Genomic DNA, 27,070 nt, shown 5'->3' with positions numbered 1-27,070 from the left:
CTCAAGTCCCGATAGTCTTAGGTGTTAGTTTTAACCGACAGCTACTTTGCATATCATTCTGCTACATAAGAATTGCTCCACTAATTATGCTGTTTTCACATTTGCTTCTATCAGACAAACATTGCCTTGTACAGTTTGTTTCTATAATCCTACTTAAAAAGCTTCAGAATTATTTAATTGTTTTTGTTTTTTTGCATCAAATTGTTAATAGAACTACATCTAAGCATAATAGCCTCTATTTAGGCTTCATCCACAGTGATTTACAATACATTTTGTCCCCATTTTAGTTATTCCTACCACTATCCTTTATTAACTGAGCCACGTGTACTGGTGCAGTAACGAAAGCCTGAATCAGCACATTGTCAGCAGGCATTTTCAAAGAGAAGCGCAATTTAGTGTCGCTTCTATCCATCGAACGTAGTCTAACATAGTCTTGTGATATAGCAGCATTGTTTTAGTCACAGTGCACCTCTGGAGTAGTCTATTCTGAAGAGTAGTCAGTACATGGAGGTTATCTTAATATACACGCATAACAATAGGAAAATCGTAATTTTTTTTCAAGGGAAATAAGGAGATTTTATGAAAAGCGAAGACTAATAATATCACATGGTTGTTCATAGGTACACGGATGGGTAAACAGCACAGTATTATAATTAAAGTCAAACCTGAAGAGTTCCTACCCAAAAGTGGTCTGCTTTTGAACGTTGAGATACTTGTATTTTAAATTCAATATTTGGTTCAGGTCAATAGATCATGTTTCAAAAATAACCAATAAATATAAACATGAGAAATGACATTACTTAATACACAGATTTACAAAGAAGTCAGTCAGCTTACACACAATGACCGTTTCCGGGTGTTTTGAAGGTGCCGAACACAAGCGTTTTTATACACCAACACTGACTGTGACACTGGCCCTTTGACTTCAAGCAGGAAAGTCCACTTTTTTTTAATTCATCTTCGGTACAAATTTCTGAGGTCAGCTTCGACTCAACTGTGCAGAAAGTCCACAATGAAAGACTCCCGACAGTGTCTTTGCATATAAAGTCTGTATAAAAGTCTAGACAGGCCCTTCTTCCAACACTTTAGCGCTCGCCGAGCTGGAGAGACTGGCGGGTGAGCTGCGTGTTATTGTAGTTAAGCTCTCCAGCGGAAATGAAATGGAGAGAGGTATACGAAAAACAAAGTCGACTGAGGTTTAAGAGCAATGGAAGATGTCACTCTGTTCAAACAGCATCGTAGAAAATAAAAGTATGATAAATAGCATTTAATAATGAGTGACAATAGAAAAATATAGGGCCCAATCTAAATAGTTCCAACATATCACACAGTAGCAACACCAAATTTAACAAAGCACAGTCAAAGGCATTTTGGTTTGAAGAACAGGTCGTTGTTTTTGTTTTTTTTAACAGCAATTTACTGTGAAATCCTGAAGCATTTCATAATATAAAAAAAAAACACATTACACAAACAGCCACCCGGCCCCTCGTCTCAAAGCACTGTTAGCTCACGATGCTAACTTCTTTATAAAGTATTTCCAACTCTTCCTAATTTACATCTTTAGATCATAAGGTCAGCGGCTGATCTGCATCGATTATTGTGATTGTACAAATCCATCTAAGCTTTGCATGGATATAATCGAATCAAATGCTTTTCGCCAACAGCCACCTTTATCCAGAGTCATGCATTAGGAAAGACTTTGATCTATAATAAATACGTCACACTTATTTTACTGCCACAGATAAGTGGGAGTGTGTAATTAAAGTTATGGCATCCGTTAGTAAAATGAATCAAACTTTTCAACAACACGTCAAAAACGAACCATACCGTAAACTGAAGAAGATCCTGGATTAGTAAAATTGCCACACTTGTAATTTACTCCTATGAAGCAGAGGATTGAGGCCTGTTTAAGTGGCATTCACAACAATAGGAAATAATCACAGTGAATAAATTTAGCTTCCTGTCCAAAAATGCCTTTATAGTCAGGGGAATGCATAGTCATGAATGAATCAGGAAGGAGGGTCTAAGGCAAAAAGGAATGAAGACAAACTGATGCTACGTTTAGTCATGTCTTGTATAGTCTCGTGTGCTCTAATCTCGTGCACTTCTCGCCTTTGCTTTTCCGTAAAAATAGAGGAAATAGATTTTATGACTGGAGCGTCCTTCTGTAAACTTAACAGTGCACAGTTGGTTGTGGTCTAGACTCTAAAGCACAGAATAGCAGCTTATACGGTGCGTTTTATCACCGCCATTAAGCCAATGTGCTGCTACAGGTAAACAAAACAAGACAGAACATTAGTCTCGAAGCTTTCTAATAGCTCCCCGTGTCTTTCTCGAGCTAAATCCTCACCGTAGGTCCGGGTCTGTCGCTCCGCTGCACAGTAATGCCTTGATAAAACAGTGACGAACGGTTTTGCTTATTATGAGCTACAAGCCAGTGCAGATGGGCAGTAAAGTGCTTTGGGATGACTCCACGTTGCTACATATGCCGTGTTTTATGGACGAAGCAGTAAACTCTCAGATTTAAACATGCAATTGTAATGCCTGAAAAGTGAAACAAAATGGAGGAGCTGAGGGGAGATATAAAACGTTGGCACATGATCATAAAAACAGTGTAGTGGGAGTATGATTGATCTGTCAGCTATGAGTCCTTCCAGTTTCACAGTATTAAAAGTGCACTATTTACTGAACAGGCCACCGCGTCGCTGCATTTCTCTTCAAATCTGGCGTCCACAGAGCTCGCTCCAATCTCCAACCTCTTAACTCTGGACGTTGGTCACACCTGCGTCTCCACTCCGTTGAGCTTAGGCATCAGGATTCGTGGGGTCACGCCCGAGTTCAGATCGCGCTCGAACTCCAGCAGCTGACCCATGAAGTTGAGGTTGGGCGAGACCACGGGACGCCGGCTCCGCACGTATTTGTAGGCGTCGGTCATCGTCATGAGGGTGTGCTTCATGAGGTAAGCGATGACCACGGTGGCCGAGCGGGACACGCCGGCCTGACAGTGCACCAGCACCCCCTGTCCGCTCTGATATGCCTCCTCTGTGGAGCAAACATGTCACATGGTGAGAGTGGGACGAGAATGTGATTTTAGCTTCCTGTGTAGATATTCTTACATAAATTCTTACATAAATTTGTGATTTATGTTTTCAAATTTAGATTCAGAATAGTCATTTATTTCAGTCTGTTGTTAAGGTCTCAGACTAGGGTGACCAGATGTTCCATAATAAAACTGGGACACAATGAGAGTTCGGGGGGGAAGCCAAACTGTAACCCACATTGAATGGTTCAATCTTTTGTTTGTAAAAGAAAAGTCACGTAACATATTAAAGCTTAAAGGGGCTATACAGAGTATTTTTCTCCCCCTACATGTTCCAGCCATGTCCTAATGTGTAGAATGAGCCCATATTCACCACAACTGCCTCTAAAATCCTGCACTGTCACTCCAAAAGTTGTTACTTCGGGTCCGAAGTGCCGTCATGCACAAGCTTAATATAGTAGGTGCAGTTACACGTATGACCTGACGTGGCAGTAGTGAGTATAAAATGGCCAACTTGCATCTAGCCCCTTTAATCACATTGAGGTGAAAGACCTTTCAGCTACTTAATTGGTTCAGTCGCTATGGAAACTATATGCTTGACGTGCACATGGCCAAAAGTAAGGAAGTTTCAGCTCAAAAAAGCTGCTTTAGGTGTGGTACTGGTGAAATACCGGGACACCTAGAACAGTTTCTGTAAAACTGGGACAAATCAATGGTTTTGGAGAAAACCGCAGGGACATGGGACAGAGGGCTCAAAACTGGGACTGTCTTCGGTAAACTGGGACATCTGGTCACCCTAAATAAGACACAAGGGAAACAGGATATACTGTATATTGCAAAGCACACTGTACTAACTCATAAACGCCATTGCTATTTGCTCACTTTAATCAATTGCGATAAATTGTCCCGCTCTGTCATCCTCATTTCTTTTGGTAAATAACTCCCTAGTAACTAAACAGCATGAAATATAGCAGAGGCATTTGTTGTAATTGAAACAGTTCCCTATCATGCCTTTAGCATAATTTGCTCTCAACTATTGACAAAATGGCTTGTTGAGGCCATATTAGACATACTGTGTATCGGTTTTCTGCAGACACGTGATTAGTGCCGTTTCTGGCGGCTGTCGTTTTGATGCTAAGTCATGTGACGCCTATTGATACCAAATCAGCACACGATACAGCGTAGCGTGGTGGTGTCCCATACTGTGACCCGAGTAGTGACGCTACTCAGCGCTACTGCTTTTCGCTTTTCTTTATTTTAAAATGTTCAAATCGCAGCATGTTTCATTCAGTTTTACATCAAAAGGTGGGAAGATAACTGGACAAAAGAGGGAACTTTTAAGCAAAAAGATTTGGTTAATGTCTTGGACCATCATTTTGGTATTTTCAATTAACTTAAACAGTAAGAATTGTTGAGCAATGTCATCATTTTAAAATAAATTTTAATGCAAGTTTAATGCTTTTTAATCACTTTGAAGGCCTTGATTCATTCATTCATTCAAAAAATCCATTCAATGACTTTAATTTATAAACCCTATTTATAAATGAATTCCTTCAGTGAGAATCTACAATTAATAAATAGTCTTGAAATAGAAGAAAAAGCAATGCATAAAAAAGTGTTTCCAAACTTTTGAACAGTTAAGCTAATAAAAACGCTGCATGGGGAAAAGTTGCAGAAAGTCAAAATGAAAGTTAAAATCAGTCCTCATGTTGCCCTGAGCTTGCTGACAAGACAAAAATATCCTCTGTGAAGCCCCTTTGTTAACAATTAGTCCTAAAAATCTAACAATAAAGGGACTGAGTTCTTCAAACATTCTGAAGTCTTCAAAGAAACCATCTTCTCGTAAGCTCTCAGTTCGACGACACTTTGATAGGACAAAAGTAATTACAGAATAACATGTTATTTCATGAAACAAATGCTAAAAAAAACACTCACCAATGAACTCAAAGACCTCCTCAAAGTACTGCCGGAGGTTCTGCTTGCTGTTGTCCGTCGCGGGCAGCCTCTTGTAGCGCAGACCCGACTTCTGGTGGTAGAGGGGCAGGTGTGTGGTGACATTGACCACGAAGCCGATGTTGAGTCGGAGCAGCAGGTCCAAGTCCTGGGCGTCACGTTCATTCCCGAGATACAGGAACGGCAGGATGGGACTGATGGCAGCGTTCTCTGCATCCGGGGTCATCGCGCTCTCATCGGACAGCGAGGCCGGCAGCGAGGAGGAGAGCGGCAGGGTGAGGTGCACTGGAGCAAGAGGAGAATATGTGAGAGCTACAGCACAGTGCATTTGGATGGGACAAGGCCATAATACGCCTGAGCTAAGACATATTGTTGTCAGGCATCATTATACACTATGGGATGGGGGAGATGTGATCAATCTACATTTTATTACAACTCAGGCACACTAGGAGGTACGATTTCTGACATTCCTGGCACATATCATAATAATAATAAAATAAAGGAGTTCACGTAAAAGACATTCAAGTATTGTTAGTGTACTGTATTTACCAGTAGTAACCGGTGGCTAATGTAGTAGTTCCACTGCTCTTTTCTCTATCTTAAAAAAAAAAAGTTTTTAGGTCATGTTTGATGTGATGATGTGTTTTGAGCATGACAGAGCCAGTAGGAGTGGGTGGAACAGAACGAAAAAGTACCAACAATCAAGGAAAGACAATCTTGGTTTCTTCACATACACGAAGCAATGATTACGAGTAAATAAAAATGCCACTGTCAATCAGTTATCTCTCTTTTATATCCTGAGTAGAGATATTGCTACATGTTGTAGTACTGCATAATTCTACTTCGGTATTCAAAATGGCCTCATAAGTCACATGACTGAATGGCATGTATAGGCTTAATGCAAAATCAATGCATGAAGACAACGTTATGTTTCTGAGTAAATATGCGTGTTGTCTATGGTCGGTGGCTAGAAATGTTGCCTATCATTGAAACACTATTCCTGTGCAGTCTAGCTTTGGTTAATCAGATGCTTGTATGGACATGGTCTTGCGTGAGGGATACTCCCACTGGTGGCAGCTTTACAGTATCAACATTGAATCAATGTGTTCCAAAAATAGCTGTAACTGTGGCAGTTATGCATTCGCTTACACAAATACAGAGTCTAAAAGCAAAACCAGTATGATGTCATTTGGACACAGAAATATGTTTTACGTTCCTCATTTGGTGCAGTTGTATGTGATGTATTTGATGTGCCTAGCTATTAATTTAGTAACCACCTTTTATTCCTGTGTTAATATGTTGAAGTTAAAATTACTATCTTTTCATTCTTAAAATCTACAACCAGGCTTCTACACAGGCTGTACCTTACTTTACCATAGATGGGCGATACCATAATTTACCACAGACTCATTTAAATAATGGAAAGAGGCCTGACAAAGGTTAAATCACACAGCTTACTTCTGCTGTTCTCTTCTTCTTGCCCTCTGTTGAAGGAGTTCAGGGCCAGATGCAGTGATTGTGCAGAGGGCAGGGAGTGGCCCCCGTCCCGCGGCCGCGGCTTGGGTTTGATGAGCGTGGTTGGGGCAGACGGTGGAGGCGAGAAAGAGACCGGTGAGGGGGGAGAGTTCGGGCGAAGGGGAGGAGAGCGTGGATATGCGGAGTCCACGTCCGTCTCGAGGTGCTCCCTGAGTCCCGTGTCGTCCTTGGTAATGAGTCTGTTCAGCGAGTTGTGGCCCTCGTCGTACCCCGACCTGTAGCCTTTGAAGTCGAACATTTTCCCCTGCTGAAGCCTGCGTCGCCCCGCGTGATCTGTGAGGTGGCTGTAATCTGGCAGGGTGTGACAGTCCAAAAGCAGGCCGGTTCCATTGGTGATATTCTGAGGTGGATTTGGGCAGGCGTTTCCCACTCCGAGCCGTGGACGGAGATTCTGTGATTTCGAGCGGGCCATCTTTTTCGCCAGTTCTTCGGGCCAGATATTGCGGACATTGTAGTCGTCTTCATCGTGTGAGTACATTCCCACAGACTGAGCCCCTCCTATCGCCCTGGCCGTTGGAGGTTTGGCCCTACGGGGGTTATAGGTCACAACTATCGGGTCGCTGCTGCAGTAACTACAGGTGGAGCTGCCTGTCTGAGAGGTTTTGGGATTGCAGCCTGTCACGCAGCTCTGCAGCGCTCGCATCGGGGCAGACGACGACAGAGGGGTACAAGGCAGGCACCCGCCTACAAGTCTTTTTCGGAGAATGGCGGGGCTTTCGTAAGTGCTCGCCTCCCCAGAGCACGAGGCACAAGGCTTAAACATTTTCCCCCGGCAGTCAGACACAGTGCTGTTTGAGGACGAGGTGTTGGAAGTGGATGCAGTGGACAGACACCCGCCTAAATGTTTCATGTCTTTACTCCCCCGTTTGACCGGGGCGACATTATGGACGCAGGAGAACGAGGTGGACGTGCTCCCTCCGCCCCCCTGGCAGCTCGACGAACGCCCTTTACAACCTCGGCATCTCAGCAGCCTCCAGCAGCCGCAGCTGAACGGGTGGGTGCAGTCGATGGTGCAGGTGTGGTCCGGACTCGGGAAGGTGCCATTGTGCGAGGAGCAGGGGGACAGGGGCAGGCCGTGGAGAACGTGCGGGCGGGGGTCTCTGGGGCGGGACGGGCGAGGCTGGCTGAGCTGCTGAAAAGGGTTCGGGGCCTGGGGGGGCTGGGGGGGAGGGGATAAGGTGAAGTTTGAGTTTAGGACAGAGGCATGGGGCAAAGGGACTGAGCTGTGCTGGTACGGCAGGCTGTCAGTGTTATGGCTTTGATGGACCGTTCCCAGTTTGGAGCTTTTCTTTTGTCCCAGTGAAGAATAGTCCTGATTGTTTTGGACCTGGTGGGAGTTCTCCTTTTCACCCCTGAATTTTGTCTGTGACTGCGCTGGGACAAACTGCAGGCCGCCTCCAGGAGACAGACTCAATTGTCTTTGTTGACTTCGTTGGGGCCTTTCCGTTCCATCCGGTCTCCCCGCGGACACTTGTAGCTTTCTGTTACATTGCACTTGATCTACTTGCGAAGGAACGCATTTCCCCCTGCCACCTTTGGCACTCGCACTGCCCCGCAATGAGTTGCTGTGTCCGACTCCTCGCCCGCCTTTGTCGACTGTCACTCGGATGTCAATAGTATGCGTGTGGGACGGGAGGGTCACTGTGCCATTGCTGTGGCAGTGGCTAGGGGTGGGCCTGGCTCCCGTCGGGACAACGGGCTGGACCCCCGGGAATTTCTGCACTGCACGGGACGATCGTCGCTTGCATTCCAAACTCAGAGACTTGCAGGCCGAGGAGTAGAAATTGGACTGGGGTGGATGGAAGTGAGAAGAATGAGCGACTTGTCCATTTGCGGAGGCTGAGATATGCGAGGAGTGCTGCGGGACGGATTGGGGAGATGACTCGCACAGGGCCAAGGTCTTAGGGCGCTGGATGACCACTATGCGCTCGTCGAGGGGCAAGGGAGGCATCTGGGCCGGTGGGAGGCTGTTCAGTGGAGAGGGAGAAAGAAAAGACAACGTAAGAAGAGCACATAGTACTTTACATTTAATCTGTTTTGTGAAATAATCGTGTAGGATGATTTTATGAAGTGTTTTTGTTTCCACATACAAATTAAATGTAAAGTAACAACACTGTGGGCAACTGGGAAAGCTGGCATCTGCCGTTATTGTCAAAATAACACCTTTCTCAATTCTGCACAAAGATCCAATACCTGATTTTTTTTTTCTAGTAGGAATAAAATTGTTGTAGTTCACATTGGCGTGACAGTATTGCTCCCTGAAAGTTGTGAAACGAGCTTATACTCGCCACTGAGAAGAACTGGGATGTCAGAAACACATGAGTTTGGATTACAACTAACAGTCAAATTGCATGAGTTCCTGCTTCCATAGTGAGTAAGAAAATAACCTTAAATCAGGTATAGGACATTTAAGCGAGAGATGCAAATGGACTTTCAATGTCAAGTCATTTTGGAGAAAGTATTTTGACTTCCTGAGCAAGCTTTTTGATTTGCATATTCTCACCACAGAAACAAAACAAAAAGCTTTCATTTCTGCGGCATGTGAAAGAAAGTCGGGGGTAACATCCACAGAGGTCCATGTCTAGCTTTGATCGGCTAATGCAGCGTAAGAGTATTTAGTTAAATCCATTAATAACATGCACCTCATAGCTTGTTACCTGCTTATGTCAAGGCCAAGTGCTCATTCACATTCATATTTTTGTGGATGTTTCTAAAATCCAAGGTTGCATAGCCGACATCTTGTAAATTTTTCGCAAAACCCCAGCTAATCCTAATGAGAGAGCGGCCTCTTAAGACCTCGCTCATTAAAGATGACAACCCTGTTTGGATACGTCGCGCTAAAAAGAGACACTTTCAATCAACTCATAACACGCTGTAAACAAGAATCGACCCTGACATGTCTAACACAGCCGGAATAATGGGATTTTTTTTCTTTTCTGCCCAATTTAGAGCGTGTTTTCTCCAAATGAACAAGCCGGGATCCGCGTACGCTGCCTCCAGTATTTCCCAAATTAACCGGCTTCTTCAGGCCAATGCGAAATGAGCAATTGTCCAGGTCATGACATAAGCGTAAGGTCACCACAGACAAAACAATACGGCACAACCAGGAAGTAGCCACACACTGCAATGACTTGACAAAAACTGACCACGTTATGAATAGAGACATTGATAAAATACAAAAAAAAAGCATTGTTTCACACCTGGATCGATTAGTTTAGGATAAATTCACTCTCAAGCTAATTTTTACTAATTATGAGACTTCCAGCATTGGCTAACGAAGAAAAATTGTTTCATTAGCAGAACATCCATTGTCTAAATATAATTAATCCGCAATGCTGTTGAGCTGTTTAGTTGATGAAGTGCTTTAATTTGTGCTTGAGCTGTAGCAGCGCGGCTTTGGCAAGGAACAGGTTTCAATTTGGCAACAGAATACAATCTTCTTTGTGTTTGATATATTATACCGATATGTTATTGACTTTGCCAACAATTTCACTTGTTTTGCTGCTTTCGGGCATTAGTTGAGCGAAAGAGTAATAGAACAAAAAAAAGAAGAAGGAATAACTGTGACATTTCATCCAGGAAGTTGTAAAAGAGACTTAATCATAACTACTGTTGAAGCGTCGATAAATAATTAATCGTTCATAAAACATTTACAAAGCTTTCTTAAACATCTGTTAATGATTCATGAGCACCTAAATAGATGCTGTATGTGATGTGCAATAACTGTGCACAGGATGGAGAGCATTTAATTAGATGGTTTGGCTGGTTTTATTATCAGTTCTAAACATTTTCTTGGTCTGAAATAATGTTTTTTAGTATGATTTGACAAGGACTTCGCAAATGTTTTCTTAAGGGGAGACACTACAGGCTAATTTTTTTTTCAAGTTTTAGGTTTTGAGCAAATTTGTTCTCTTGACAAACAATAATAAACTTGAACCTGAACAAACTTGAACAAAGAAAAAGACCTAATCTTCACAATAACATGTTTCATTATTTAACTGACTCAATGTTTCTCTATAGATTTATGTGGGAAATTGTACATTGAACAATATTTTTATATAAGAACATATAAAGGAACAGACCACCATTTTTCCATACTGAGATATGTTCTTACCTGAGCTTAGATGAGTTGATGTGTAACTGTCTGGTCTTTACATGTGCACTCAGTCACACAAAACGACCAAAGATGTTGATAGCATTTACCCTCTCCTCCTCTCCTCTAATTCTGAAGATCTTACTGCGCAGACGTCGAAGTGCTCCTAAGGTGTTATTACGCCTTACAATATAGTACCCCTTTTTATCCACAGACATGTTTCATTTTGTGTAACTATACTTGGATTGTGTAGCTACTCATGTAACTGTATCTAAATAGGGGAAACATGGAAGAGCTTGGTCGCTTCAAACTTCACCCCCCTGTTTGTCCCAATAGAGGGGAGGAGGAGAGGCTAAATGTTGACAACATCTTTGTATCGGGTACGCATCAACTCGTCTAAGCTCAGGTAAGAACATATCTCAGTATGGAAAAACAGTGGCCTGTTCCTTTAATATCTAATTGCAAGCCTGATTATGACACATTTTTCCACTAATATAAATCTATTTTAAAACTGATATGCACAATCCCCTTTGAAAAAATCTTTGTAACTAATAGGTCAAGGTAATGAAAGCAAAATTTAAACTTGGCTCGGTCCATTATTCAGTTTTAGTTGCTGAAAATACAGGGCATAAAAAAGTCTTATTTTTATATGAAAACATAAAATGACAATACATTACTTTCTCATATTTATGTCATTAATCTACAACAAAAGTTTCTACATTTAAAATAATTCCCCTTTCAACCAGTGCTTTACAAATGCTTAATAGCTATTTAAAAGTAGATTATTGAGATTTTTACCATTGCAATGTATAGGACCAAAAATAATGCAAAGCTATAAGGGGCCTGACTCCCTCACTGCCCTGGAATGGTCAGATTGATTATTGGGGAAAGGTGATCAAATAACATTCTTATTGTGCTTGATCAGGAGGCCGGGTCAGGAGTTAGTGAGGACAACAGCAGCTGAGACAAACAAAGTGGTTACGGGGAGAGTAAAAAGGCACAAATCAGAACATGTAAACCACACAGTGCAGTGGGAGAGGGAGACGTCAAAATCATTTGGATAATGCTTTTTTTGTCCCAGCAGAGCACCCATACCGACCCATTGGCGTGGTTCCTGTGTGGCCATGCTTAAGCCCAGGCACAGAGCGGTCTGCTGAGGGTATCCTCCTTTCTTTTTGCTCCTTTCTCACGATGGCCTGTGGTGGAGGGGGTGGGGGTAACATTGACCCAGATTTATCATGGTGGAAGTCACTATCACTCTGATCACTTTGCCCACACACACTCCGTAAACAACCTTCTCACTCAACCAGAGCTTCAGCTGCCATGAACACCACAGCACATCACAAATTTTTTATCCACGACAAAAACAAGATGACGGGATACAGGCCTAGATTATTACATTTTCTACATTTTACAAAACTCACCTAAACAGATAATTTTCCTCATTGTTGCCGCATTGTCGTCACTTTTTTGGTTACTTTTCTGTGGCTTTCCCCCCCCCACACTTTTTCATCACTTTTTTGATTTCGACACTTTCTTTCAAGAAGCTTTTAGATTTGGGTAGAGCCAAACTGTGCTCTCATTAGGATTATCTCTGAGACAAAAAATCTGTTCTGTCTTTAAAGCTGTAATGACAATGTTTCATTATTTCAGGAGCCAACAAACTCATATGGATTTTCAACAATCCGAACTACGGCCATCAGTTCATCAAACAAACACTTGTCATTAGGGAGTGAGAGGAAGCCAATATTTACACTCTTTAGGGAGGGGCATTCCTTCACTCTGTTGGTCTGATTGATCTAATTTTACAAAACTGTGTGAGCGTAATCAAAGACGGAACTCCACCTGCTCATCCACACGAGACATGTTTAAGCTGTGGTGTAACTACATGCTGCTCAAAGGGGGAGACACTTATTTTCTGCACAAAAAAACACCAAGAAGAAGAGAAACATTGTATTTAATTCTTGTAAAATAAGTTGTCGTGATCAAAGAGGCGGTTTTAGACTCCGACTCGTGTTTACGGCTTCACTAATCAAAAACAAGACCGAGACTGTGTATGCCAAGTAGAATCAGAATGACAGCTTAAAATACACAGTAAAAAATGGAAACACAGAAGACTACAGAGGATGAAAGGGTAGAGTAAATTATGATTCCAGTGGTAAAACGAGCCAGACCGAGTTCTCCTTCTATACATAGCTGACTCTATGTACAGGTTTGGGCTCAGAATTTAAAAGATCTTTTTGTATTTATTCACAAATGTGCCAATAGTCGATATAGATTTTAAGACACGCAGTTTGAACTTAAGTAAAATCACTGTACTGAAAACTAGAGATACATCAATCCAGCTTTTTCACGACCGATACCAATACCAAGGTTTGAGTATCTGCAGAGTATTTAACGATACCAAGAGACTTTCTTAAAAGTGTCTTTCTCTGAGTAAAAAATTTAATTGACCCTTTTCTCCATTTTAAGTTCAATAAAGTCATATTTTTGTCATGATTACAGATCATCAGTTACAGATCAATTATTTATTATATCTGTTTATGAACTCTTGGATAAACATTTAACAAGGATCACTTTTCTACACTAAATATCCTTGGGTAAATGACAGGCTTTATTTTACCATAAAGGGATATTTCAGGATTTTTGACATTTCCTAGTTATCCAGAGTGTTGCTGATTTCTGGAGATATTTTTTTTGTAATTCATGCAGTTCTTATATTTGAAGAGTTCCGTGGCACTAGGCTAGTGCAAGGCTAGCACATTTCGGTATCAGCTAGCCTCCATTAAAACAGTCTGACCCGCTCCACAGTGCACCTGAGGCCATTTTGCATTTAAACAACCACGAAGCATCAGCTTCGTGGTTGGAGTGGCGGAGTGATCTGCTAGAAAATAGTCCCTCAAAATGCGATCATTCATGTGATGCAAGGTCAGTTATATTTTCAAAAATGATTCTATCAACACAGACATTTATATCGTTAGTCTGGTGTTTTAAGTGATTTGCCTCAGGTGCACTGATGATAAGAGTGAGTAAGACTGTTTTTAATGCAGGCTAGCTGATACCATAGAAATGTGCTAGCCTTGCATTAGCCTAGCTCCACGAAACTCTTCAAACATAAGAACTGCATGAATTACAAAAACGGGTAACTGAGCTCCTCACCCGATCTCAAAGGGTGCGCCCAGCCACCCTGCGAAGGAAACTCATTTCGGCCGCTTGTTTTCGCGATCTTGTCCTTTCGGTCATGACCCAAATCTCATGACCAAAGGTGAGAGTGGGAACGTAGATCGATCGGTAAATCGAGAGCTTTGCCCCCCGACTCAGCTCCCTCTTCACCACGACAGACCGATACAGCGACCGCATCACTGCTGACGCCGCACCGATCCGTCTGTCGATCTCACGCTCCATCCGTCCCTCACTCGTGAACAAGACCCCGAGATACTTGAACTCCTCCACTTGAGGTAAGGACTCCCCACCGACCCGTAGAGGGGAAACCACCTTTTTCCGGTGGAGAACCATGGCCTCAGATTTGGAGGTGCTGATCCTCATCCCGGCCGCTACACACTTGGCTGCAAACCGCCCCAGAGCAGCTGAAGGTCCTGATTTGTTGAAGCCAACAGAACATCGTCCGCAAACAGCAGAGATGAGATCCTGAGACCCTATTGCATAGGTGTCAAACTCTGGCCCGTGGGCCAAATTTGGCCCGCAATGTAATTATATTTGGCCCGCGAGGCTATACCAAATGACTACTCGAGCTGGCCCACCGGTATTATACATTTTTTTTTTCAGATTTTGCATATCTGGACTATTAAGTTATATATTGTATAGTAATTGCTTAAGTGTTGCTTGTTCCATTTTCAATGTTTAAGCAAATCTTGTTTGGGTCCATATTTAAAGGTTCATTTGTTCAATGGTGGCCCGCGACTTTGTTCAAGTTTTACATTTTGGCCCACTGTGTATTTCAGTTTGACACCCCTGCCCTATTGGATATGAGACACTGAGATGTCTGTGCAGGCTCTCAGTCGTACAGGAGTTGTCCATCTCAAGAACCTTCATTGAACATATTCACTAAGTTTTAGGTGGTAATAGAGTGTTTTAAGGTGTTGAGAGCCAAAACTGGTGTCGGTTCAGTATCAGATACTTGTAGCCGATACCCAATATCGTAATTTTTTTTCAGTATCGGCTCTGATATCCAATACCAATATCAGATCGGTGCATCCCTACTGAAAACTGCAGATGACATGCAAAACAGGCTTATCTCCTGGACGAGCCTAACCAAGGATCTGGAGAGGGGTCCCCAGGGGCTCCACTGCGCCCCCCCTGACAGGTTGAAGGAGGGCTCAAATGCAGAAGAATGTCATTACGAGGACTAAAATCCTCCTGCGGGTGGCCAGGCTCAACAAGAATATCGAATGCACACAAATCCACTCACAATATAATTTTGAAATATCAACTGTAGAAAAAACTGAAGCATAAGCCTGTAGCAGCGTCCTCCTAATAACTGACAGCTTCTTGCATTAAGTGGAATAAACAAATGTCACGCTTCCCGGTCTTGAAATGCGCCTTATGCAAATGCGTGCACATGTGCTCATGTCTAAGGTAAAGTTAAGCTCTGTGGCACTGGCTGTATCTGCCTGCTGGAGATTTTCAACACTTGAAAGTGACAGGGAACTGAAAAGGAGGAGGCAGTGGTGATGGTGTGAGGGGGGAGTAGAGAAGAGTGGCACTCAGTTCCAGTTAGCGAGAGCTCAGCCTGCAGGGAGATCATGACGCCAGCCCCACCAGCACAAAGCAGATCGCAGCTTTATACCCACAAACAGGACTGGCACCGACAAGAATGCATCACATGGTCAGAAAAATGGGGGGTCAGGAGGACGCTACACTTTTCCTGCCAGTCCTAAACACAGATAAGGGGGTTGTGTAAGGAAGCACATCTGGCATAAACTCCTTTCACTGCCCACATGGCTGGCAGGACAGAAAAGAAAAGACAGCGTTTTGCACGAGCAGCAACCCGGAGAAAACAACATTACAGTGTTTATCCACAAGTTATGATCTATTCTGTCTTGTTTTAGCGCCCCCAAACCTCGTAAAAAAGTTGCTGATACATAATAAAAGATCCCGAGCAGAGCCAGTTTTGTACAAGAAGATGACAGAGCAAGATTTCCCAGCGAGCGGCGAGCTAACTCACAAATCATATTGCAATAATTGAATCAGTTTTAGCCTCAGATGTGTAGTGCAGCTGCGGCAAGAGATGGCGCAGTGTTATGTTTTTTGGGGGAAGAAGCAGCGGAGTGGGTGGGCGTCTCAAAGAAGGAGACAGATGGCGTCTGTGCTGGGGAAGATTGATGGAGGTCCCCGCTTCGAGTCGGCCCGCCCCGGCTTTATGCGGCTTCTTCATCAAAAAGCACCTGATAGGCAAACTGCCACCCACACAGCGAGGAGACAACACGCTGGAATCAAAGCACACACACGGCCAGGCGCTGGTTCAATTAAACATTTACAACAGAGAACGTGCATCTCCACAGCTTCAGAAAAACATATTCTCATCACAGCATGAACTGACTGTGGATGGCAGGGGGGATTAGTCACTGGAGTCACTCTGTCCAGAGGCGAGCGAGCAGGGCCTTCTGTCATAGGCCGATCTGTGGAGTCTTTTTGCACGTGTGAGTCTGAGTTGGCCCTAAAATGACAAGTGGCTGCCGTTTATGGTGAAACAAATAGCGCATCAATTGCTTACAAATGTTTAACCTCTTACCCCCCGCATTAACTGAGCGTATTGTCTCCAGTTCGGCTTTAGCCAAATCTAAAAGCTTCTTGACTGAGAGCAACAGTGTACGTATAATGCCTCACTTTTATACTATTACTATTTCGACACGTTTTTATCACATATTGGTCACTTTTCTGTAATTTTTTGGTCACTTTTTTGTCACATTTTGTTATTTTTTGTCACATTTTTATCATTTTTTTGGTTATTTTTTTGGTCACATTTTAGTCATTTTTTTGTCACTTTTTTTGTCACATCTTGTTATTTTTTGTCACATTTTTGTCATTTTTTTGTTATTTTTTTTGTTATTTTTTGGTTATTTTTTTGTCACATTTTCTGTCATTTTTTGGTCACATTTTTGTCATTTTTTTGTTATTTTTTGGTTATTATTTTGTTATTTTTTGGTTATTTTTTGGTTATTTTTTGTCACATTTTCTGTCATTTTTTGGTCACATTTTGTTGTGTTTTCATCCTCATTTTTTGTCACTATTTTGATGCTTTTTTCAAGAAACCTTAGATTTGGGTAAAGCCAAACTGGAGAAAATGCACTCGGTTCAGGCGAGGGTTTAGAGGTTATAAATGAGAGATAATACTCCATCTTGGTTCACTTGACCATGACCCTAGTAGAGGTCAAGATGTTGAGCAGAGCCCCCAGGCGCTACCCTGCTCTCGACAGGCTAATGGTTTCCCCGCAGTGTTCAAGGATAGGTCACATCTTTTATCTGTTGTTTATCCATTAACATTCTCCATTCATTATTTACATCATCTGGCATGTCAGTTTTGGAGCCGCACTGCATAACATTTCACTCAATAAATAATAAAACTTTAGATCAGTGGTGCTCAAACGTGTCACACTATGGGCTGCCTAAAAACATATCTGAGCTGAGTCCTGATCAAATAAGGACTCAACCGGGTCTAAAGGGTCTGAAATGGACCTAATTGGGCTGTACGTATACAAACTGGATACCTTTAAAGGCACACTGCTTAGATTACAGTCCGCAAGTTTAATGTGTAGGCACAGGGAACAAGAAAGTAATTAATGAGAACAGGTAATTACACATTCAAGCAGAACTAAGTAACTCATGCCCCTAGAGGCCATAAGCGCCACTGCAGGTGTCGTAGCATGTTGTGTTTTCTCATTAGTTAGAGTAAATACTGCGCTAACAGAAAAGACTGTACATCCAATTACACAATGGAGGCAATTTTTTTCAATCAAACTTGGCTGGAAATTCAGTTTAAGTGGCGCTAGCCCACAGTTAGCTTTGCCCGTTAGCCTGTTAGCTTCTTCTTCGTGATTCCATTAGTGTGTACTGCGCCTCCGACCCAGATGCTGGAAAGTTGCAAGTGTGGTTTTTATGGCCAGAGACACCCCAAACATCCTATTAACACTTGTATTACCCCCAGAGGGACTACGAAAAGGATTTATTGAGGTAAACAAGCTACTTAGTTCTTCTTTAAAGTGAAAGGTTTGAAAGGTATTCAAAGTATAAAAACTATATACAATATGTAACAAAGGTTGCAGTTGTTTTGGCCATCACATAGATATGCCAGCAACTAATGCCCAAAGACACAGTGACTAATGTGTAACTACAAGTCACTGGGGGCTGTAATCTAAAGTGAGATGATATGTTCACCTACATGTTGTACACCTTTATTACTCTTTAGACACATTCATCAAACCTTTCACTTTAATGTGTAATTACCTGTACTTATATGTGTAATTACTTTCTTATTACATGTAACTACACATGGTGCGCAGGCTGTAATCTAAAGTGTTACTGACACTGCTTCACTTTGGATCATACTGTTGCCAGCAGAACAAAACAGGCTCTTAAAGCAGAACACTTATGCCCCTACAGGTCATAAGCGTCACTGCATGTTGTGTCTTTTTTTACTCATTAAATATCTGTGAGAGTAAATACTACGCTGACAGAAAAGATAAAGGGAGAGAGGGATATTGCACATTGCACCACAAGTAAATCTCACAAAAGAGATATTTTTTTCTGCTCAAACTTGGCTGTAAATACTGCTTAAGTGGCGCTAGCCCGCAGTTAGCTTTGCCCGTTAGCCTGTTAGCTTCTTCCTCGTGGTTCCATTAGTGTGCATTGGTGGCTCCGACCCGGAGGCAGGCAAGTCGCAAGTGTGGTTTTCTGGCCAGAGACACCAGGGGGAGATGAAAGACTGAGTGATCATGAGGACCTATTTAAATCTCATATGTGGCTGCCTTTAGTCAACATCTCCATAATAAATGCTCATATTTTACTCAATTTATTAGGTGACATTTTTACACAGTGTGGCTTTAAATTCATAACAATTTTAAAAAGAGCATTGTCAGCCTTAGGAGCTCTTTGTCTCCCTGTTTATGTTTTCAGTTTTACGAAAGCTCAGTTGCTCTTTTGCAACATATAACCTGGAACGCTCCACAGTGTGGCTTAGGGACGTCGCATTGAGTTACTTGGGTATGATATGTGCGGTATAAATAAATATGCCTTGTCTTGCCTGGCCTTTAAGACAGGCACATTGAACATAAGGCGCACAGTTAATCCAAATCACATTTTTTACTTTGGTCAATCTCAATAATCATCACAGGACTTTACAGTTGTGAGGTTTTCAGGCAGAAACATCTAGTTTTGGAGTTTGGATGAGACAGTGGAAGATTTGTGTGTTAAATGAAACAGGAGGAAAGCATTTGTTTTTGTTTGAGCTGATACTTGTATAAAAGACACGGCTATTGTCTTTTATACAATAGCCGTGCAAAAGTCACTTATGATAAAATTGAATCGAAAATCAAGATCGATCAATATGAGAAAAACAAACTTTGAGTCATTTTTTTTGCTACATCGTCTAGCCTTAATTGAACATATTGTGATTTTGAAAACTGAGATGACAATTCATTTTGAGCCGTCTACTTTCTCCATTTACAGAATCTGGACCATCACTAACCACAGACTCCCTGTCACCCCCATGAAGTAAAAATGAACGTCGTCGTCTTTGTCCTTGTATTTTTTATCTCTGAACATTCCTCCACTTCTGCTCCTGAACATTTATTCACTTTGCCTCATCTGTACGCCGCCGTATGCCCTTCTGCGTGTGACAGATAGAGGGGGTTTTGCTGCAGAGCGCTGCTGATGTGACTGAAAATCAATGGACAGATTTCTGCAGCGAAACCCGGTGTCACCATGTATCAAATGTAAAATAATGTCTTGACTGATCCACCCTGTCAGCAGAGTGACCGAGGACTCACTCACTGACAGCGGGCAGGATATTACGGCGAGCGGGAGGGCTAATTAGACTGCAGGTCAATGGGAACGACCTCGTACTTCAGCGATGACAAGCCGCGATCGAGTCAAAGGTATTTAACAAGATTTCGTCATTGTTATATTTTTGTTGGGTGTCTAGATGGTCATTAAAGCAGAACTAAGTAACTTGTTTACCTGAACAAATCCTTTTTGTAGTACCTCTGGGGGTAATACAAGTGTTGATGGGATGATTGGGGGTCTTTCATTTCCCCCCTGGTGTCTCTGGCCTCAAAACCACACTTGGAACTCCCCTGCACTGGGTCGGAGTCACCAATACACACTAATGGAATCCCAAAGAAGAAGCTAACAGGCTAACGGGCAAAGCTAACTGTGGGCAAACGCCATTTTGTTGTTGAACTAAATTAGGAAAATCAATATTACTAAATGTTTATACACAGCCTGACCAAAAAAAAAACATTTTTCACCAAGATCTTGTATTGATGATGGGAGAGTGTGACCACTGTGCAAAGTCGTCTCTCGCACATCCCCAAGAATCTCAATGGAGTTAAGATCTGTCTCCTGCTCCCTGAACCACTCTTTCATAATGTCAGCCTGGTGAATCTTGGCATTGTCAGCTTGTGCCATCAGGGAAGAAGAAATACATTGATGGAATAACCGATAGAGAAAAATCTAAACTTTCTCTAATTATTCACTACTTCACTACTTTAACAAATACTGAATTATGAATATAGTTTTCTATTAAATAAAGATACAAAGACATGGAGAGGAATAAAGTGGTTCAACAGCCCATAAATACATAAATAACGGAGAATGCTAACATGATGCTACATGTTAGCATCGAGCCAAAGGCTAGCTACAACTGCCGTTTTTTTTTGCTTCTACTGAACAATCTGCTGTGAATAAACATCCATATGGACCCGATTTAGACTTGACTTTATTTGTATGTGATAAATAAGTTTATATTTTGCCAGAAAACGGCTAAAAAAAGAGAAAAATTGTGTTTCCCAAAAGATTTTCCCCCTTGGCGAAGCCACGCCCCCTTCTATGATGCAATGCCGTCTGTATCTATGTTTAGCTGATCTCGCTCTTTGGGCACATTATTTGCTGAACCTGGAGGTGTTTTCAAGCCTTACAATATAGTACGACTTTTTATCCACTTACAAAATCGACATGTTTAATTTTGTGTGACTATACTTGGATCGTATAACTACTCACGTAACCGTATTTAAATTGGGAAAACGTGGAAGAGCTTGGTCACTTCAACTTGGCCCCATAGAGGCCCCATAGAGGAGAGGAGGAGAGGCTAAATGTTAACAACATCTGCAGTCTTTGTGCGTGACTGAGCGCACGCATAAAGACCAAACAGGTACACATCAACTCATCTAAACTCAGGTAAACACATAAAAACGGTAGACTGTTCCTTTGTTTTCATGGTAATGCTCCAGGACACGCTTATATTATGCAGAGTGACTGAATCCTGATTTAACATTTACAAATATTAGCCTTCTTAATGCAACGCTTTTGTTTGGAGTCAATCACTGTTGAGATGATCAAAGATTATCTTGTGAATGGCTCGCCGCCGCTCGCACAGATGGTAACGCACAGCTTATCAGAGGACGAGCCGTTCAGAATCAACTATCTGCATCTCAGCTCTGATTCGCCGTCCCGCTATAACAAGCCAGATGAAAGAGCTGCTGAAAACACACACAATACATTTGGCAGACGCCCCAAAGATGTGGATAGAGCATGTGTCGAGTTCCCACTGATTAGTGCAAAGCCAGAGTGACACAGAGGCTCGCTGAGTTTCTATGGCGGAGATGTTCATTGCCGCTGTCGTAAAGAAAAGGCATCGAGCATGATGGGCCCGCAGCCTGTTGCACATATGATATGAATGGTAATGGCGGTGAAATGGCCCGGTACAGGTGGCTGCTTGCCAACTGAAAGTGCCTTTAAATGAGATGGTTAACCCCCGCGAGGTTGTAACCCAGAGCTACTTTATGACTAACTACATCTAACAGCCGCTATAGGCACTAATGTGTGTTCGCTGAGAATATGAGTTTGAGAGGTCGATCTATCTGCAGGATAAAGCAAAGACATCTTTTTATCCAGCTTCTGTGGATAATTGCAGTAAAAGGTTGGCCTGTAATTTCAGTCTACAGGGTATTTTAAAAACCAAACATACCATGACCGTGACACAATCATGATTCATACATTTGTTCTCCCTCAATTTAAACACAGCTAGATGCTTTTGGTTTGCAAAACACTTATTTTTCATCCTTAAAGGTGCATTGTGCAACTTTTATGTGATGTGAAAGTTGAGTAGTGACCCTGTGGCTGTATCAATCAATCAATCAATCAAACTATATTTATAAAGCGCTTTTCATACCGAAAGGTATCACAAAGTGCTTTACAGATTACACATTTAAAACAACACGCCTGGCACATCCTCCCATATATATATTATATATATTAGGATTAAATAAATAGATTAGTCAGTTAAAAGCTAAGCTAAAAAGGTGGGTCTTGAGCCTGCTCTTAAAAACATGAACGTTCTCTGCAGCCCTGAGCTCCTCCTCAGGTCGTTTCAGAGGCGAGGGCCGTAATATTGGAAAGACGCCTCGCCGTGAGTCTTTTTGTTGACTTTAGGAATAACTAGGAGACCCCTGCCGGAGGGGCCGTGAAGGTTCATAAGGTAAAAGCAGTTCTGAAAGATAAGCAGGACCAAGACCATTAAGACATCTAAAAACATTAAAATAACTTTTAAGTTGATCCTGAAACACATGAGGAGCCAATTGATGAGGAGCGATTCTAAAACTGGTGTAATGTGGTCCCGCCTCCTGGTCTTCGTCAGGACACGAGCTGCCTAATTTTGTAAAAGTTGTAAACCTGAGACCCTCTGTTTGGGAAGACCAGAAAGCAGGGCATTACAGTAGTCGATACGACTGGTGATAAAAGCATGCATGAGCGTCTCCGTGTCGGCCCGAGAGAGAATGGGGCGGACTCTGGCTATGTTCTATAAAACTATCTTTGTGATATTCTTCATGTGTGGAATAAAAGTCAGCTCGAGTCAAAAATCACACCCAGGTTCTTCATCTATGGGTGATTAACACGGCGCCTTTACTTTCCATCCCGGTGGCCTCTAGGATTAATTTTGTTTCAGTTTTTTTTAGGGTTTCTGATGGAATAAACACGTAACCATGGAGACAGATCCATCAGCAGCTAGAGGCCACCTACAGCCGCTGGGTCACCGAAAGGTCACATTCACATAAAAAGTTGCATTTTTTTGTTTGTTTTTTTCACAGCAAGGAGGTTCCGGGTTCGATTCCCATCTAGACGTGCAGAGTTTGCATGTTCTCCCCGTGTCTGCGCAGGTTTACTCCCGGCACTCCGGTTTCCCCTACCACTAAAAACATGTACAATACGTTCTCCTCTGGGGCCAGGACTCTTCTGAAAAAACAGATTCTTAATCTCAGTGGGACTTTCCTGACGGTGGCGCAGTTGGTAGAGCGGGTGGTCTCGGTGGTCCTGGGTTTCAAATCACAGCTCCCGCAAATGCACACTGTTGTTTTGTCCTTGGGCAAGACACTTCACGCCACTTGCCTCCAGTGTCTGCGCACATTGGTGTATGAATGAGAGAGTGAATGGGTGACTGGTTCCTTACTGTAAAGCGCTTTGGTTCCTGATAAAGGTAGAAAAGCGCTATATGAGTTGAGTCCATTTACCATTTATCAAATAAATAAAAAGAAACTATATTTAGGATATGTTTTAAACTTTGACAGATTTAAAACATAGATAAACTGTAACACAGCAGTTCAATGTGCATCATGATGCTACAGCTGAAGCTATTTCACTGCACTGAGATGGGGCCGTTTGATAACAGCTAAAACAAAGCAATTACTACTAAAAACTCAACTTAACCTTTATATTGCACAACATTGAAAAAAACTTGCAATATGCGATACATTTGTGCAATATTGCAATAACGATATTATACTAAACTGTTTAAACACAATTTAAATCATTAGCATCATCAGCAAACTATGTCAAAACAAGGCTTAAGAAAACACTAAATCCGGATCAAAATGAGGCATTTAAATAAATAACTAAGTAACATTATCATGACTCAAACCGAACTTCTACATGTTAATACGCTCCATACATTTTTTTGTTTGAGGCTGAGTTTGCACAAAATGTTTCAATCTCCGTCAAGAGGAGGATTCTGCGATGCGGATATTGCGTCACCGTTTATTCCGATACGATATTTTTTGCGATCTATTGATCAAATGTTGAAAACCACTCATTCTGCAGTGAGGTCAGTGTTTCTCAGCTCACCGACAAAACAATCATCAAAGACTATTTTTGGCTCGGGCCTAAGTTTCTCCACCTCCGGTGGACGATCGCTGATCTAAGTCATTGTGAGTCACAGTCGACCATCAGGCGAACGTCACACTAGCTAAAGATTTACTACTTACCACAATGGATAGTGACGTACGATTGTTGGACGTGACTAAAGACCTAAACGAATCCATCATCTCCACTTCGACGGAGCCAGTCAGCCTTTACAGGACTTCCAGATGAAATAATTTACTATAAGCACGAATTTGCCTGATTTTAACTCTTTACGATGGCTGTCAGCGTGTTTTGTTTTTGGCCATACTCTGCACCGTTTCTGCATCCTCATCAGAGCGCAAACACTGAAGGCGACTGAGGAGAAAGTCAAAATAATTACATCAACTAATCCACACTGTCAGCCGTACAACGTGACGGATGCAACGAACGAGGCGCGAGCCCCCCCCTCCTCATCTTTATTCATGAACAATCGAAAATACACGGTTCGTATGGAGGTGCAGATCACGTACGAAAGACGCCATATAGACGGGGATAAAGTGTCTTTCGTAACAGAAGATTTCTTTGTAGACTGAAATAGAAGCGTAAAAATAGATGGACAAAAGCTGTATTTCGAGATCAAAGCTACCTTGATGAGACGTCTCGTGGATTTAAGCGCACACTGAGATAAGGACGAACTTCATGTGATTTATGTAACATCTTCAAAGCGGGCCCCCTCTAGATTCTCACGCCCTGTTTACTAAATGAAAAATGAGACTTTAGGTCGCATCCAATTGTTCCCCCAAAACATTTTGTCTCCCTACGGCCCATTACCGCGGGAGCTATTACCAGGAGCCATTTGACAAATCAACTTGCACAAACAATTATCAACAGCTGCTCCTTGCACCGTGGGAACAATCGACTTTGTCTTTGCCCCGAAGATTATACGCCGTCTTTCTATCCATCACGAAATATACTCAGTGACCCAGGGTGAACGCGGCCCCTATAGCTGCACGAGCCGTTAATGCACTTTCACGAAGAGCGGAAGAGGTTTATGTGATCTACAAAAGCTAATCCTCCACATCAAACCTAATTTAAAATGAGTTTTTTTTCTCTCTAAGATTCGTGGCTTGTATCTGCAAAGCGGGTGCGATTAAATGCCAATTTAGAGCCACAAAGCTGCGGCCGAGAGGCTATGGAGGCTTGACTGTCCCGTTGACCTGCATATCTGATCTCACAGTGGCAAGTGGGGCAGCCAGAGGGAAGTCAGATTCAACCACTGCGGCCATAGCGTTAGTGATAGACAATACAGTAGATGAGAACATGCAATATTGTAATCCAGTGACCATGTCTATTACAACACGAACAGGGCCGATGCAAAACTTTCACACTGTATTGCAAAACATAATAATAAGATCTTAATGAAAATCTCTTGGCTAGATTTGACTGTCGTAAGAAAACTATGTCATCTTGTTTTCCTTTAGGCCGACACCACAGAGGATGCTGAACTTTAGGCCAGTGTTTGTTTCACGTGAGACTGAGGCGGTAATTAAAAGGTATTAACCATAAATCAGGTCAAACATCTGATTTACGGCAAAGTGATCTCTCTATCTCAATGTCTTTGCAAAACTAAGTTGAATTCAGACATGTTAGGGTTTAGGGGAATAATTAATAGACGGCTATTTGTGTTCGTAGTGGCTAAAGTGGCGCTGGGTGTTGATGAGGATACCTCCTTTCAATAGGTTTACATCACACTGCTCAATCAATACACTGCATGAAGCTATTTACATCAATGAGCCGGTCACACGATGGCTAATAATCAACAGAGCACTGACTCCACAGCTTTGCTTCATTGTAGCCAGAAGTATGAGCTTCTTTTCTGTACAAACATGCTCAGTACAGGATTTCACTCTTCATGTTTCCATAACATCCTGCAGTCGAGAGGCATCTATTGCAACACGTTGGCCAGTTGTGTGCACTCGCTAGATGGCGCTCTGTCTAATTTATCGGTGTTTAATGGCAGTCTTTGAACCTTCAGCATCACAGTGAGTGCATTAAAGCTGACAGGGGCGACAGGGCCGAGCCAACAGGCCCTATACTCCACTGTCTCTCCAGGGGCAGACAGCCCGCTTAGCTTATTAGCCTCGGTGCACTTTCAGATAGCCTACTGCGGTTATTTCTGTGCCATAGCTGCACAACAAGAGTTGCAGGATCAGGACGCAGAATAGTGCCATGCTGAGCGAGAGTGAGGCTCACATTTAAAGGATGCTGCAGATACAACACAGTGCGATGTCAGAGAGCAGTGCCAGTCGCTGCTCTGGACAGAGCCTGGTCACGGGGCACAGCGGCTGCATGCCGGTCCAGCACAGCGACCCGCACAGCGTAAAAGCTAATCAGCAGCACTTACATCAGGAGAGGCAGTCCCGCGGAGTGTTCATGGTCTGTGCGCAGTGGCACCACAGATCCTCATGGCAGCACGAGCCGAATGATGCTGTGTCCAGATGTGTACAACACCTTGTGCTGCTTCCGTCGCGCGCTGTGTGCTCTGCCTCAAACACTCACCACTGTCATCCCTGCGCTCAGCAGCTCAGCTGGCGTCACGTCTGAGCGCGTGTCACTCTGCTGCGCGTGTGAGAGACACTGAGGGGGGTGGGCGCTATTGTCTCCCTCTGGATGACATCATCCCAGACCGATGACGAGCCCGCGCTGCACGTGCGTGCTGCCCCCGGAGAAAACATCATGGATAAAGTGGCTGAACCAGAGACCGATAGCATCACTCCGGTGTAAATTGACTAACAATGTGATAATTCAGTGATTAATTAACAACACGATTAATGGGCCATGACTGAAAGTTTTACTTGGTGACTATCATGATAATGACTCAAGCAAAGTAATTGATGTAGGAGCAAAACAATGGAAAATCAGCCCATACGTTTCTAATGGGCGTGTTGTGGCTTGTTAATGGATTTTGTGCTTCACTGAATCTTTAGTTGTGAAACACAGTATGAATCTCCTGCTAAACATAAAGTGCAGAGACTGGGCATCACCAGATCATCCAGTGCTGAAGCCTATAGGCTCTCTAGGTTCTCTATAGAGAGAGC

General features: G+C 42.7%; 1 protein-coding gene across 2 annotated transcripts; it reads right to left on the bottom strand.

Annotated features, from left to right (window-relative positions):
• Positions 1–1,892: 1,892 nt before the first annotated feature.
• On the bottom strand, positions 1,893–26,618 carry LOC306970247 (uncharacterized protein). 2 transcript variants are annotated; one of them, XM_079566138.1, is made up of 5 exons: positions 26,377–26,618; positions 11,722–11,818; positions 6,452–8,496; positions 4,976–5,278; positions 1,893–3,042 (listed from the first exon to the last, which is right to left on the bottom strand). In XM_079566138.1, exons 3-5 carry the CDS (start codon positions 8,478–8,480, stop codon positions 2,777–2,779), a joined length of 2,598 nt encoding a protein of 865 aa, XP_079422264.1. In that variant the 5' UTR covers positions 8,481–8,496; positions 11,722–11,818; positions 26,377–26,618; the 3' UTR covers positions 1,893–2,776. The 2 variants fall into 2 exon arrangements, with proteins under 2 accessions (XP_079422264.1, XP_079422263.1); XM_079566137.1 differs by lacking the exon at positions 11,722–11,818 and having other exon boundaries at positions 26,377–26,617.
• Between the last annotated feature and the right edge of the window lie 452 nt (positions 26,619–27,070).

The sequence above is a fragment of the Gobius niger genome (genome assembly GCF_951799975.1).
Source record: "Gobius niger genome assembly, chromosome: 11".
In the NCBI taxonomy this organism is placed as follows: domain Eukaryota; kingdom Metazoa; phylum Chordata; class Actinopteri; order Gobiiformes; family Gobiidae; genus Gobius; species Gobius niger.
The sequence above is the reverse complement of the archived record's forward strand: the minus strand, read 5'-3'. Positions and strand labels throughout refer to the sequence as shown.